Genomic DNA, 14,023 nt, shown 5'->3' on the forward strand with positions numbered 1-14,023 from the left:
ATCATATTTTTGGCACAGTAGCCCTGTTTACAAAATGTGATGTTCAAATCTATCATTCCAGTATCACAAGTGCAAACCCAAACATTTATTCATCCATCCATCATATATAACTGCTTATTGTAGACGGTAGCAGGGAGCAGGAGAGACGGGGAACAGGTTCCAAGGCCACATAAAGGCGAACAATCAACCATTCATACTCACGCTGACACCTATTGCCAATGTAGAACCTCCAATAAACCTGACTTGGGAGAAAACTCCCACGGAGACTCACACAGAAAATGTGCAAACTGTTTGTTACAGTGTGTTTGCATATCCATATTGTGAACAGTTAGAGGACGTAGGAGTTGGTATGACGATAATACTTGTGTACAGTCACCTTTAACAAATTAACACATCTGGAGTGTTTCAGCTCCCTTTGAATCCATTTGTATCTACAATTCCAGATGGCCTGTGAGGTTAATCAACTGTGTTAAAGTGTCCAGATTTTTATATTTGTATCACCGAGGCAGATGTTCTCAGAATAAACTGAAAGCAACATCTGACTGCATCTACCAACTGCTATGAAGCAGCACCTGTTATTGTAGCAGCTGAAATAAAGCTCACTGGCTCATCTGGAGTTTACTTTCTTTTAATAATTTCATTAAGCACAGTTGCCATCTGGAGAAATATATCGACTGTGATATTAGAGTAGTGGGTGGCATAAAATCCCCACTGCTCAATGAGCTACTGGGTTTATTAGCTGGTAATTGATGCATCCTAGACAGGATCATTTTTTAGGTTAGACCATACTCAAATATATGTTCCTTGCTACGAAAGTAGATGTTGCGCCTCAATACTGATTTGGAGACTTATTTCATTTACAGTTTATTTTCCACAAACAGAAACAACATGCACAGACCGCATGAAAAGTAATGCTCACAATGGGAGAATAGAAGAGAGCCAGAAAATCCGACATCCTAATTAAATTTCAGCAACAGATGAGGCTACACCACCAGGCACTATGGGTCACCAGCAGCAGCGAAGTAGCACAAAAAACCTGCAATTTCAGGTGATCTGCATGCTCGTTTAATACATACTCATTCATACAGCTGTTCAGCCTGAATTACTAAATCAGCAAGAAGAAATCTATAATGATTATCAATGTTGTAAGCAATGAAGTCTGCTCAGTCTCAGCATATTTCAGCAAAGAGTTTTCCATTATTTCAGTTTTAGTCCTTTCCTTTCCTTTCTCCTTTATAGCACAAGACAGAAGAAGAAAACCATCTCACTGTGGGCTCTGCACTAAGAAAAGATGACTGTATTACAGTATAAAAGAATACAACCCCACTTGCTTTTCATTTAAAGAATGAATGTAAATTATTGAAAGATGTACAAAGCATTCATAATATTAAAACCTGATGATTTTTAAAGAGACTGATCTGTCAGGGTTTACAGATGCAATTCAGGGAGATATTTTAAATGAGAATCTATTCAGTCTATTCATTAAACAAGTTGTTGAATGTTTCTGATGCTGCTGAAAGTGTGTTTTCATGTGTAGTAAGTCATTATGCTGTGGCTGGAGGCATTAGGTTTCCAGGTTGTCAGTCCTTCTGTTTCTGTGAATGAGATCAAGTTAAGGGAATTTCTTTTAATTTATCATGGATCAAACATGCGATCAAAGGCCAGAGGTCACGGTCACCTCAAAAACGATGTCTTTGATTAAAACTTTAATACTTAATTCATTCTTGATGACAATGTCTCACATACATGTGAAACAGGAAAAATGTTGACGTGACAGTATTCTCAAAGCTCAAATATCACTTTCCTGTTCTGCAAAAACTGTTTTTGTGTTTGACTGTCTTATGATATGTTTTTTGTTATTTATAATACTGATCTCTATATTGATATTCATATATTTATTGCTTATAATTTTGTCCTTTAAATGTTTTATGAGCCTATTAAAGATGAATTCCTGCCTCTTGTGACAGACCAAGTTTATCTAATGCTTAATACATTCTTCTCAAGTCTTTACTATATACATGTACACTGCTCAAAAACAAATCAGGCTGGATTGTACTAGATAATGTGTCAACTTACAGAGGGCTGATTTCAAAGGCACCCCAAAAATCTGAGTGAAAAAATGATGTGTCAGGCTCAAAATGGTACTCAGTAGTTTGCATGGATTTGAATCAGGCAAGTGTGGAGGCCAGTCAGTGGTTTCAATTCCTTCGTCCCCCAGTAACAGCCTGCATACTCTCCAAGCATTTCATCCTGATACCTAATGAGAATGTGTCGTCATCTAGTCTGATAATGCTACAGACAACATAACGTTCTCCACGGTTTCTCCGGACCCTTTCACACCTGTCACATGTGAACCTGCTCTCAAAGCACAGGACACCAGTGGCAGACCTTCATTTTTGGTGTCCTATACTAAATGCCAGTTGAGCACGGGTCATACAAGAGCATGTTGGGCCCTCAGGCCACCTTCATGGAGTGTCACCTCATCTTCTGCTACCGCTTAGTCCTCACTAGGGTCGTGGAGGTTGCTGGAGCCTATCCCAGCTGTTATTGGGCGAGAGGTGGGGTACCAGGTCTCCTAGAGTAACTACCAGTCTCCTGGAATCTCCTCCATACTCTTGAGACTGTGCTGGGAGACACGCAGCAAACCTCCTGGTAATGCCTGATACTGATGTGCCATCCTGGAGGACCCTCTGTAGGGTCGAGGAATCGCCTCGCACTACAAGTAGTGATCCACCGACCATGCCAGACGCGTCCACCTGTAAAACTATTCCTGTTTTTTGGGGGTCATCTCATTGATGCCCCTCTAATCCACCAAAGCAGCTGAAACTGATTAACAACCTCCTCTGCTACTTCACTGGCCAGATCAATATCCCAGATATTTAACTGAATTGATGCTTTACTCTGATTAAAAAGTGTTTAATTTTTTTAAGTCTGGACAAACATGGACTTAACTTGACTGGAAGGAGGAGGCACACAGGCACGAGGCGATCTTGTGTCTTGAGAAATAATGTGTATTCAAGCAATTTAATTTGTTAATCATTTAATTAACATTGTAAAAAGCTTATACAATAATGTGCAGGTGTAATACTGCAGGTCACTGCTTGAAATTACTTTCAGTAACACCTTTCTGAGCTGAGCTTGTAATACGAACAGATGGTGATGTTTTTTGTTTTGTTTTTTCTCTGAAAGCTGAATTGTCAGCCTAATTAATTTGCTTGGTTTTAGTGTCTTGTGTTTTCCTCTTTAGTTCGATCTTGTTCCTTTGTGTCTCTGTACCTAACCAATGTTAAGCAGAAGGGAGGACTGTGTTCTGCTCCGGTTAAAAAGGAGTTTTTTCTTGTCTCCATAACCTTGGTGCTCACTCAGGGTCTTTGTTTATATTGTAGATGACACTATATAAATACATTTGATTTGATTTAGTGGATCTGCAGCTCATTCACTTTCCATATTTCTGTGAATGTTTCTCAAACTACAGCCACTGTTCCTGTATTTGTGAACAAGCCAATTACTATAAGTGGCCATGTTTCATATCAGTATTAGACCATTCTGAAACAATGCATTACTAAAGTCTTCATCAGCAGCGTTTGCACAATGACATATTATCCGCTCCTCAGCAGGAGTGGAATAAACCATCCGTCATTTTTCTATAGCTCAGTTTTTCTAACACTGTGGCCCCCCCTCGGCTAAAATCCAAAACACTGGGGGGTTAGGAGGAAATGTGAACAGGAAGTTAGTCACTTTCAACAAGAGCCTGTTTTTTTCATTTATTCTTGAAAGACAAACTGAATTCATAAAGAAGAGTATTTCATGTGTGTCATGACAGAATTATTGATACAGTATTTTGAGAACTGATCTTGGGATTTACTCACTAAAATATTATTTGTGAATCATGTATGCATTTTTTTTTCTGGTAATGTTTCCTATTTAAAAACTAACGAGAAATCAAACTTAAAACCTAAAATTATTTAGGGTAATTGTCATCACATCGTAGAAACTATGATCGGGATTCAGAGGGGACAAACTCCAGTATAATTATGTTCCACTCCTGTCTAGCTGCTGGTTCTGCTAGACTTTAATTAGCTCCATTCTCCTAGCTACAGAGAGATTATGACCAGATGCCTCGAGGCCCAGCCCAGGTGGTTATGGAGACAGGGCTTCAAAGGCACAAAAAAAAAAAAAAAAAACACGTTATTTTTTGGTTCATTACTTCTGAAAGGAGTTCCTGGTGAGTTTAATAAATGTCATCAAGACAAGCAGGCCACCCCACGAGATCACACTTCAGTTTCTTGGACTGATTGATTGGGCTGTTATGAAAATGAGGCAGTTTTCATAAAGTAGCTTGGAAAGCTTCCTGATGGCAAAGTGAGCTCATGGGCATATTGTGTGGTTAAACTCATCTAAACTCAGATTAGCCTTTTTTGGAAAGAGAAGTGGTTACCATCACATTTTGGCTGGCAGAAATGTTTATGCATTAAATTTGTGGAAGTCATAGTAAGTTGTACCAGACTGAATTAAATTAATTAAAAGCGGCAGACTGAATGTTTTCCGACTGTGATTTACTTTATATCAGTTGGCTTTGTGCCTTTTTGTAGCTGCATTTAGCACTGACTCATGCAGCAGACATGCAGTCAATATATACTTTTTCAGTAATAGAAATGAAATCCCCGTCTTTTAGATGAAATACAGCATTTCTATTCGTGGGTCATACGTTTTGGTATGGTCTGTCTTATCATAGATGTGACCTATGTTTTTGAAAGGTGTTGGCCACTTTGATTCCAGCTTCGTTCCTCATTTTGAACATCTACACAAGCTTGTTTTGTAACAGCTATGTTTTTCTTTTTAGAAAGATAGATACTATACTGTGCTTCAGGTTTCAGTAGATCTTGTAGGAACACCAGCTGCAGGACTTGATGTAGTATCACCACAGTGTCACACCCATGCCAACAGGAACTTGGAAGGAAATGAAAGGCAATTGTCCAGCTCTCCTGAGATGCTATATCAGCAAAGTCTCAGCAAAGAAGGGGGGGTGGGAGACACATTACAAGATAAACTCATATTGACACTTCTGGCAGAATTCATCATTTCTGTCCCAAACGATTTTTCTCTGTTTGCAAACGGAGCCTTGTGGTGAGCGGGACGTTCAGACGTGCCATTTACAATCATTTGCAAAGGTTAAAATATCAAATCCCTTCTTGCTTGTAGATGCAGCAAAGCGCCATTCTTTAAGATGTTGAGCATCTGCTCATTCAAAAGGAACAAATCCACTGACTTCCTTTTATTTTTACTGTGATTATAAAGCTCGCAATCCAGATCCAGAACATATTTTATCCATTTTCCTATCCATGTCTCTGCTGTTTTGTTACAATTTATTGTCATTTACAGGTCATATCCTATAAATTTTTGCACACCTGAACAAACAGGAATCTTCCTTGAGATCTTTGACTCATATTACCTTCGACTGGTTTTATTCTGTCCTCTTCTTCTTCTCAGAAACACCGCCACATGCAGTTCCATGTGCAGCACAATCATGCCCTGCTTTTTCTAGCTTCCTCTCCGCTTTCAAAAGAGAACAGTTCTTTGCATCCACCAGGAACTGCAACTCACGGTAAATGATAAATACACCGTAACCTTTCAGTGTGAACCCTGCCTTTCATCAGCTCCCTGCAGTCAGATGATACCGGACGGACTCGGCTATTGTGAGCTGCCCTGGCTAATTGCTAAACATGTTCTTGTCAATCAAACCTATCCCAAATGGCAACTCCTCAGCTGGCTCGACAATGAGCTGTCCGAGCCGCAGTAGCCTTAGAGGAGTAATTGCGGTTCATTCACCAGAAGCCCAGCTCCATTCCATTAGTAGTTGTACATTATGAATGGTTGAAGGTGGTTGTTGACTGTGGACCTATTCAAGCTTGCGCATGTGCTGAATGGCCCCTTTTTTTTTCCGTGGCACGTGTTTCATTTCCTCACAGACAGGCCAAACAGCAGGACAGGTAATTGCATTTGTGATGGCATTGTGTTTGCAGACAGAGAGAGATATTCTCTTCACATCATGAATCAAAAAGCTACACTAAATATTTATAGCGAGTCAATGAGTAGCGTGTGTGTATGTAAGAGCCAAAAGGAGTTCACTGTTATACTATATCACGGAGTTCAATAGAGTTGTTCTAACTTTATTTAGCTGCTGTAGCTGAATTGATCTCCCCCACGAACCTCGTCTAACACAGTTGCATGGTTTGTTAGGTACATATAAGCAGCTCTACTGAATGAGAAAGCACAGAGTAACCTTGGGGGATGCCTTTGGTGGCTGGCACATAATTGAAAATGCTGAGTTACCACTCTATAATAATGACAGAACATCAGCTAAAGACACAAAAAGGCCAGAAGATTGTAATACCATTGAACAAAAACATGCCATTTATATGGGGGGTGCCACTCTGAGTGGAATAATGCAGGGCTCTGAAATGGTCATCAACAACTATACGCGTCTCTGGCTTCAATAAAGCACTGCCGCAATCTGTAAACCAAGATCCATTCTTTGCCCTCCGCTCAAGTGCTTTTTCAAAGGAAGCCGACACTTCAGGGGTGTCGTTGAAGCCATCTCGAGATTTGAAATGGATGTGGGGACGGCATTAAATGAAGAGTGGGATCTTTCAAGCATTTCTCATTCCAATAAGCCCAAGGAGTGCGTCTAGACTCAGAAAGGTTCCACTCGGCTGGAGAGAAACATTTTCTGAATTTAAACGCTAACCAATTCTTCAGCAAGCCCTTCGCTCACATGAAGCGTTAAATTCAACTCAAAGCAGCAGCAAAAGAGATTTACATTTTCCGTATACAGGCTTTAGAGCCTTTGGGTTGTCTGAAGATTTGCATTAGGGGTTTTTTTTTTTTTCTCCTCCACTCCCATCTTAAGAAACTTTGCAAAGTTTAATCACGGCTTCTGTTGACGCCCCTGGGTGTTGTATCTTAAGCTGTATCCCTCTGGCTGGGAAACATAAGAAAACCTCATCATAAGCTTTTCCAAAGTCTGAATATAGATTTCAAAAATCATTCCCACCAAGACAGTTTATCTGAGTATTAACTCCTCATAAACTAGATTTGTAATTATGTCTTTTTGTGTGGCCTTTCTGGTGTACAACCACACACACACACACACACACACACACACACACACACACACACACACACACACACACACACGCACACACACACACAAAAAAGCCTAGCTTTGAAGGAATGCTTCATTAAAAAAAATAAATAAAAAAAATCAATTCTCAAAGTCATTTCATCTTTCCCTTAAGTCAGTGAGGTCCATTTATAAAAAGAAATAAAGTCTACATTTCCCTTTTTTTAAAATCAGAATATCCTAATTTGAATATATTTTAGCAGAAGCTTATGTCCTTACCCGCATGCCCAGCTCAATGTTCTCGCCTCCGTAGACCTCCATGCCGGGATCCAGCAGGCCAATCTCACCAAAGTATTCTCGATCTACCACGAAGGAGCAGCCAATCATAGCAGGAGTTCTGGAGAGAAACACATTTATTTAATATTAACGAGCCACTAAAAAATTTATACACACACACAAAAGCTCTTTTTTTCCGAATCAGTTTGAAAAGAACATAAACTGAATAACAGTCACAGAGATATATGGGGTTTTAATATGAGTGAATTTAACCATTTATCAACACTGAACAGCTGACTGTATTCACTGGGCTTCTATACTTGTGCTAAATAGACTGTTTTGTTGGTTCCTTTGTACTTACGCTGGACTCTACAGTCCTATACTGGACACACATAGCTGGCAGGTGATTAGGAAACAGTGTCCTGCAGCAGTGACTGAGGTGATCAATGTTTCAGTATTCTGCTGTGCTTTCTTTTAAGTATAGAGAACAGACAGGCTTGAGGGACTGAGGCATAATGGGCCAAAGGAAAGATGGATGAATCAATAAAACATTTCATCAGCCCAGTTTAGTAAGGTGTAATAAAGTGTAAAGAAGAAAACCTTGATGGTCTATGATTGTAAGGTCTTTGTTTTCTGTAAGTTACTGTCCAGGAAGAATTTATGCTTCATTGTTCACAGATTTATTTTGTTAAAAACAACTGCTGGCTACTACACAAAACAAGGCTTATTCATAGTCTGTAAGTCTGTAAATAAAAGATGGATAACTGGAAGCAGAAGTGACCACCTTTGAATGCTGGGGGAACACACTGGAACGAGCCTGATCCACAGAGGCCCCTCCCCTCAACCCATAGCACCCACTCCCCCCACTAACAACATCCTGTTTCCAGACACCACAGGACACCCTCAGAAGGCCCATGTCCACTCTCTGATGAGTCACAACTGTTTTGGAGGCTACACAATATTAGTTGCATCTCTGTCTGGTCAGGGGCCCTACAGAGGGTGGTGAGGACAGCAGAGAAAATCATCGGGACTACACTTCCTCCCATTCAGGACATTGCAAAGACATGCTGTCTGATCACTACAGACACGGACCCCTCCCTCCCCCACTGCGGACTGCTCTCGCTGTTGGCCTCTGGAAGGCCGTTCTGCAGCCTACGGAGCAAAACGGCCATAAGACACCTCAACTCTCAGCTCATTTAAATATTTCCATCCATACATCTTATCCACATACTTCCACACAGGACTGCTCACTTCCATCTCTGTGCTGTTGCCGTGCAATATATATATATACATGTTTTCCCTGTAAATAGTACTGTGCAATATATTTATCCTTTATCCTCCATTTATCTATTTTATACCACATAGATGCATTGAAATATAATTTTGATGGAAATCTAAATGACAAATGTCTAATGTCTAAAAAATCAGGAAGGTGGTCATAATCATATGCCTGACTGGTGCATCTATTGTTGCTGCTGATGATCCCCTGCTGGTTAATCATTATGTGCTACACTTTTAATATTACACATACTAATTTGTTCCATTTGTATTGAAACTGCTGATTGGTTGATTGGAAAGCAAATGTACACAACACAAAGCAGAATAAAAAATAATAAAATATTGCAAGGTCTTAATATGCATAGCATTTAAACAGTTTAAGAGCCTAAACATACCTGTATTTTAAAAGCTACAGGCATTTCAGTGGCAGAACAAGAGTATTTTCTTTTTTTTTCGACTTTGCACCCTTACGAAAAGACATGGCACCACTTCAACTCCCCTCCTCGACCCTGGCCACCCCCAGCCCTAAGCTCCACTCAAACCCCTCGGCTACTTTTCAGTGCTATTATCTCTCAGGTCTTAAGTGCTCAGGACAAAGGACAAAAAAAAAAAAAAAAATGCATTACATTCATACAGAGTCATGAGCTGCATCATCCTTTCTCTAAAGTGACCAATGAGCCGCTTGATTCTTCTTTTAGGAATGATGCCTGGGGTGAGCTCTCTTTATAATTTTACAAACACGCACACTGGAGGCAGATGTGTGTCTGTTCCTTCAGTCTGACAGACGTAGCTGCAGGACGTGTTGCAAAGTGCACCAGGACCTGCATTGTGATTCACTGAATCTGTAATAAAAGAATGCCCTGAAAGGTACAGCGTGTGAGCCCAAAAGAAAAAAAACTGACGCAGACCTGCAACCAGCTCTCGATTCCAAGGAAAGCTCTTCTTCCATTTTGCCAATATAAATGTTATTGAGCTGTGTTATGAGCTGTGTCAGGCTGATTTATTCTGCTAACGTTTCCATCAATTTGACACATTTTAAAGAACATTTGAAAGACACAACATGCGCTTCATGATGATTACTGATTGACAGTAGTTGTTAAACTCTCCTTATGATAACAATTTAACAGGGCTCTCCATTATTATTCATGCTTGCTGACTTTTATTTCCTGATGTAGCTTTGTGCAGCCGTGTTTAAATTATAAGGGGGTGACAGGGAGGCTTTCAAGTGCCATTATTTGCACAGGCTGTGTAGATAAAAAAGACAGACACAGCACACACACAGCCCCGTTCACCTCATCCTTTCTCTTCTCTTGACAAGTGACCTACCTTGCCTGTCTGTACTGCACAAACTTTGTGCAGATCTTTTCTGAGTGTTTACAATAAGCTTCCTGGCAATGTCAACACTGTTTCTGTGTTTAAAGACTCAGCAGCTTAAGTTAAGATGCCTGTGACAATGAAAGGAAAACTTCAGCCTGCACAGAAGAAAAAGAAAAGAGTGAACTGAAGTGCCGCGCCTCTGGTGTGATAATACAAGCAATGTTAAGGCATGAAAACATAATCCCCCTACTAGAGAAAATTAACTAAAGCCAATTAAATGAACAATTAGAGCCAGCTGTTCATCCACATATGCAGAAGAAATCCAGACCCAATATTACATAACTGTCTGTGGCAATTAGAGAAGAAAAATGGGGAAAAAAAGTATAAAAAACAGTCATGAAAACAAAGAAAAGATTGTGCATCTGTAGCTTTGGACGCAATACAGCTGCAGTTTCTACCCAGCGAGGCCTCACCATCCACAGTCTACAGTAGGTTTTTAATAAAATATTTCAGGAATGACACATAGAGCCACTGTTCTCTCTTAGTCACCACTGTTGTGGATTGAGCTCTTTGTACCCACAGACACACGACACAAAGACCTCTTTCTTCTCCGAGGTTTGTCAAACAGTCGACTGAGTGAAAGCCTGCCTTAAAAAACAAGTGGAAACCATAAGTCACTAGATACTTTCCGGACTCCATCGGACATGACAGATTGATGACAGAAACTTCCGCTGGATTTTTCTCTTTAATGTCATGAGGGTTGGTTATATTTAGTGTGCAGATGGTCAGCCTGCAGGGCTCATCCACCCATTGCGCTCCTTATCATTGGCCACTGCTTGTAGTCTGAACATTTGATATAAGTATGCAAGATATTGCAAGATCCATTTGTTCCAGACTGCCTATTTCTCTCCTACGTCTTCAAGCCAGACACTTTTTGACTCTTGTTTTGGAAGTCCTTCCCTTCGTTCATTACTATTTATCTGTCCATGCATTTTACAAAAGTATCGCATTATCGTCATGCTTGATGTTCATTTTTTCTTTGCCTAAAATGAATAAAACTGTGTTGGTTAGGCCACAGTAAATGATGACAAATGACAAATATAAATTTGGATGTAAAGCAAGGTCTCACTCTTATCCAGCCGTCCACATAGAAGACAACATTCTCAATGTGATTATGACTTTTTGTCAAAAACCACAGGGTGGCCATTTCTACCCCCATCTTGATTTTATACTGTCAGTAACGGGGGAAGAAAACGAAGAAAAGACTATTTTTCTGAAGGGGTAGCGTTATTCTGCAGGCTCAGAACGTGTCAGTTTTGTGCATTCTTGTACCTCGTTTACTCTCTGTGGCCGAATGTATCCAAACAACCAGAAAAAAGCTTTGAGCCTGAGTTCTGAGGGGTCGCGGGGCTTCTGTTGTTGATGGGCAGAAACCTTGAGGAAACAAGCGGGAGAATGATTTCCAATAGTAATCCACATAGCTGACACACTTCAGCTGGCCCTTGAGGCGATCCGTCCATTTGCAGCACAGCGTCAATAGGGAAAATAAACTAGCTCTGCGATGTCTGAAACCCTTCTCTTATCTCGCTCCTATCTCAAGTCTAGCAGCTGATACTCAGTAATGCGTGGTTTTCGTGAGGACATGCAGTATTAAAGACCATTGTATAAACTGTCATCACAATGTCTGTAAGAGACACTCCATATCAAATGAAAGGATTTTGCTTTGCGTGTGAGGTAATGAAACTCGCCCATGGTCAAAGTACAAGAGCATGTGTGAATGTCTAGAGGACATCCTGACAGGAAGCATCAGTATGTTTTCGTGCTTGTAGCTCGGTTAAAATGCAGCAGCCGGGACCTTAAGTGACACAAAAAAATAACTCCATATTTGGATTCCAGAAACAGTTCAAATTACCCATGGGTTTAGAATCAACTGACAAGAGTCACTGATCAATTTTAATGCACGGCGAGGTCGACTGTGAAATACTGCAGGTCTTTGAACTCCAACACGCAGCCTCATATCCTCAGGCAGCCTCCATCCGTGCTGATCAGTCTTTAGTATTTAACAAAAATAGCAACTTCAGTTCATGTAGGGATCTGCTTCCTTTTGATGACTGTTTATGTTTCTATGCCTTTATCTTGTAATATTGATTTACAGTATGCACATTTCTAGTGTGTTGAGAAGGTTAGGTTGGTATCGAGATGTTGTCTGTACTCATTAAAACACAATGCCCCATTCTTTCTTGACTTAACTACTTCTCTTTGTTAACAATGTTTCTCTGTGACTCGTACAGATACAGTAGAGTAGCTTGTGTTCAGAACACATCTCCTGTCTTCCTGTTCTTGAATAGACCCATTAGAATAGACAGAGAAGACAGACAAAAGACTCATTGACTCATTAATGTTTTCTTCCTAAAATGCTGAATGGCTTCACATTGTCGTCACATCAAGCTAAAGTTGTTATTTTGTTTTCTAGCAGAGCATGCTAGCCACATCCTTCATGCACCACGTCTTGTCTTCACTCCTGCATTCAGTATTTGATGCAGTAGCCGTTGAGTGCAATGCTCCAAGCACACAGCCACGTTGCCAATCCAGCAACCCCATGAATATGGAAAGCTGTCGTGAAAGCTAAGCTGCCTCATGCTGGCACTGGCTCTACTTCATATGTTCAGCTCCTCCAGTGCCTTTAGCTTTACTGCGTAGAAACACATACATAGTTACTGTTTCAGCATGTAAAATCTTCAAAGTGTTCTTTGAGAGTCATCAGATGTCCATACCACAAGACTATTAACAGGTTCATTGATGAAGTAAAGGCATTTGAGAGACTAAGAACTACTTTTCAGTCATCACAAATTCATTTTTCTTTTCTAGAAAAGCTTACTCTGAAACACTCTCCGCCCACAATAAAACACTTTCTATAGACAGTCCAATAAAAATAATTACCAGTGAGGTTTTAGCACATATTCAGTTTTAGTCCTTGGGATTGAAGTTAGTGATACTGTAGCCTGCTATGTCCCTTATCACCCAGTTCCATTCAAGGAGACGCATAACCAGTTCTAAGATTATATGTAAATATGGTACATGTGCTTTCCTCCAACCAGAGGTGGAATAGAAACCCCTGCTCATATTCAACACACAATTAAACTAATGACAGCGCATCACCAGGGCCTCATGATCCTGCATCAAAATGAAGATATTCATCATGGTAATTAGACAGCTTTCTACAGGCTGTGTGTGTGTTTGGGCAGCACACTGGACGATGGAACACCTTAGTTTGATGGTTCCACACATGAATAAGTCATATCCCGGGGCTATCCATATTTCATCAAACATCCTCATCTATAATGGACGCAGTTCACCAGCTGAGGCTCTCACCTGATAGGGGCTGTCTCATCGCCCCTATCCAGCCACTCCTGCGGAGGGATGATGTACATACACCACAGACCCCAGTTGTAGCCATGGGCGGCGTTAGCATACTGCTGCACCTCAAACGTGTTGTACTTGATGTTGTCTATGGCAGGCAGGATAATGCGGGTGTGATCCTCCTTCATCCGGGTCAGGATAGGTTCAGCCCTTTGGACGAGAATAGAGACAGGAGTTAAGAGCTGACTTTCCGGCTTAAGTATGCAGAAGGCTCAATGCACAGTTGTGGAAGGTGAAGAAAGACAATGAGAAGATAACAGTCTGCTACAGGTCAAACAAAGAGGTTGTTCTTACTTTCATTTTGTTCTGAGGAGGTTTGAATTATTAATAAGACGGTCCGATGGTAAATGTAAGGCAAAACTGAAAAGTCTGTGAAGGTGAAAACACACTGAACTCAAAGGTATTTAGTCAAGATCCATATAAAAATGTCAGAATGAGCATCTATGGATGGCTGGAGACAGCTTCACTCGTATCACTACATGTACTGGGGGTTTCAGCAGCAGCGCAGCCTCTCAAATCAGCATTTTTTCAGCAACAATTTCCAAGAGCCGCTCCCTTCCGCTGTTCATAATGTGAGAGTCTTGCAAAAGAAATTGTCCAAGGGACAAC

General features: G+C 40.6%; 1 protein-coding gene across 1 annotated transcript in view; it reads right to left on the reverse strand.

Moving 5' to 3' along the window:
* Window positions 1–14,023, reverse strand: part of galnt9 (polypeptide N-acetylgalactosaminyltransferase 9) — an 84,269-nt gene that overhangs the window by 26,816 nt on the left and 43,430 nt on the right. The window contains exons 5-6 of the mRNA XM_047592683.1: window positions 13,367–13,564; window positions 7,403–7,520 (exon numbers count right to left, since the gene is read on the reverse strand). Coding sequence (XP_047448639.1) covers window positions 7,403–7,520; window positions 13,367–13,564 — 316 coding nt within the window. The remainder of the gene's footprint in view (window positions 1–7,402; window positions 7,521–13,366; window positions 13,565–14,023) is intronic.

Source organism: Mugil cephalus, chromosome 8 (genome assembly GCF_022458985.1).
Source record: "Mugil cephalus isolate CIBA_MC_2020 chromosome 8, CIBA_Mcephalus_1.1, whole genome shotgun sequence".
NCBI classification, from domain to species: Eukaryota; Metazoa; Chordata; class Actinopteri; order Mugiliformes; family Mugilidae; genus Mugil; species Mugil cephalus.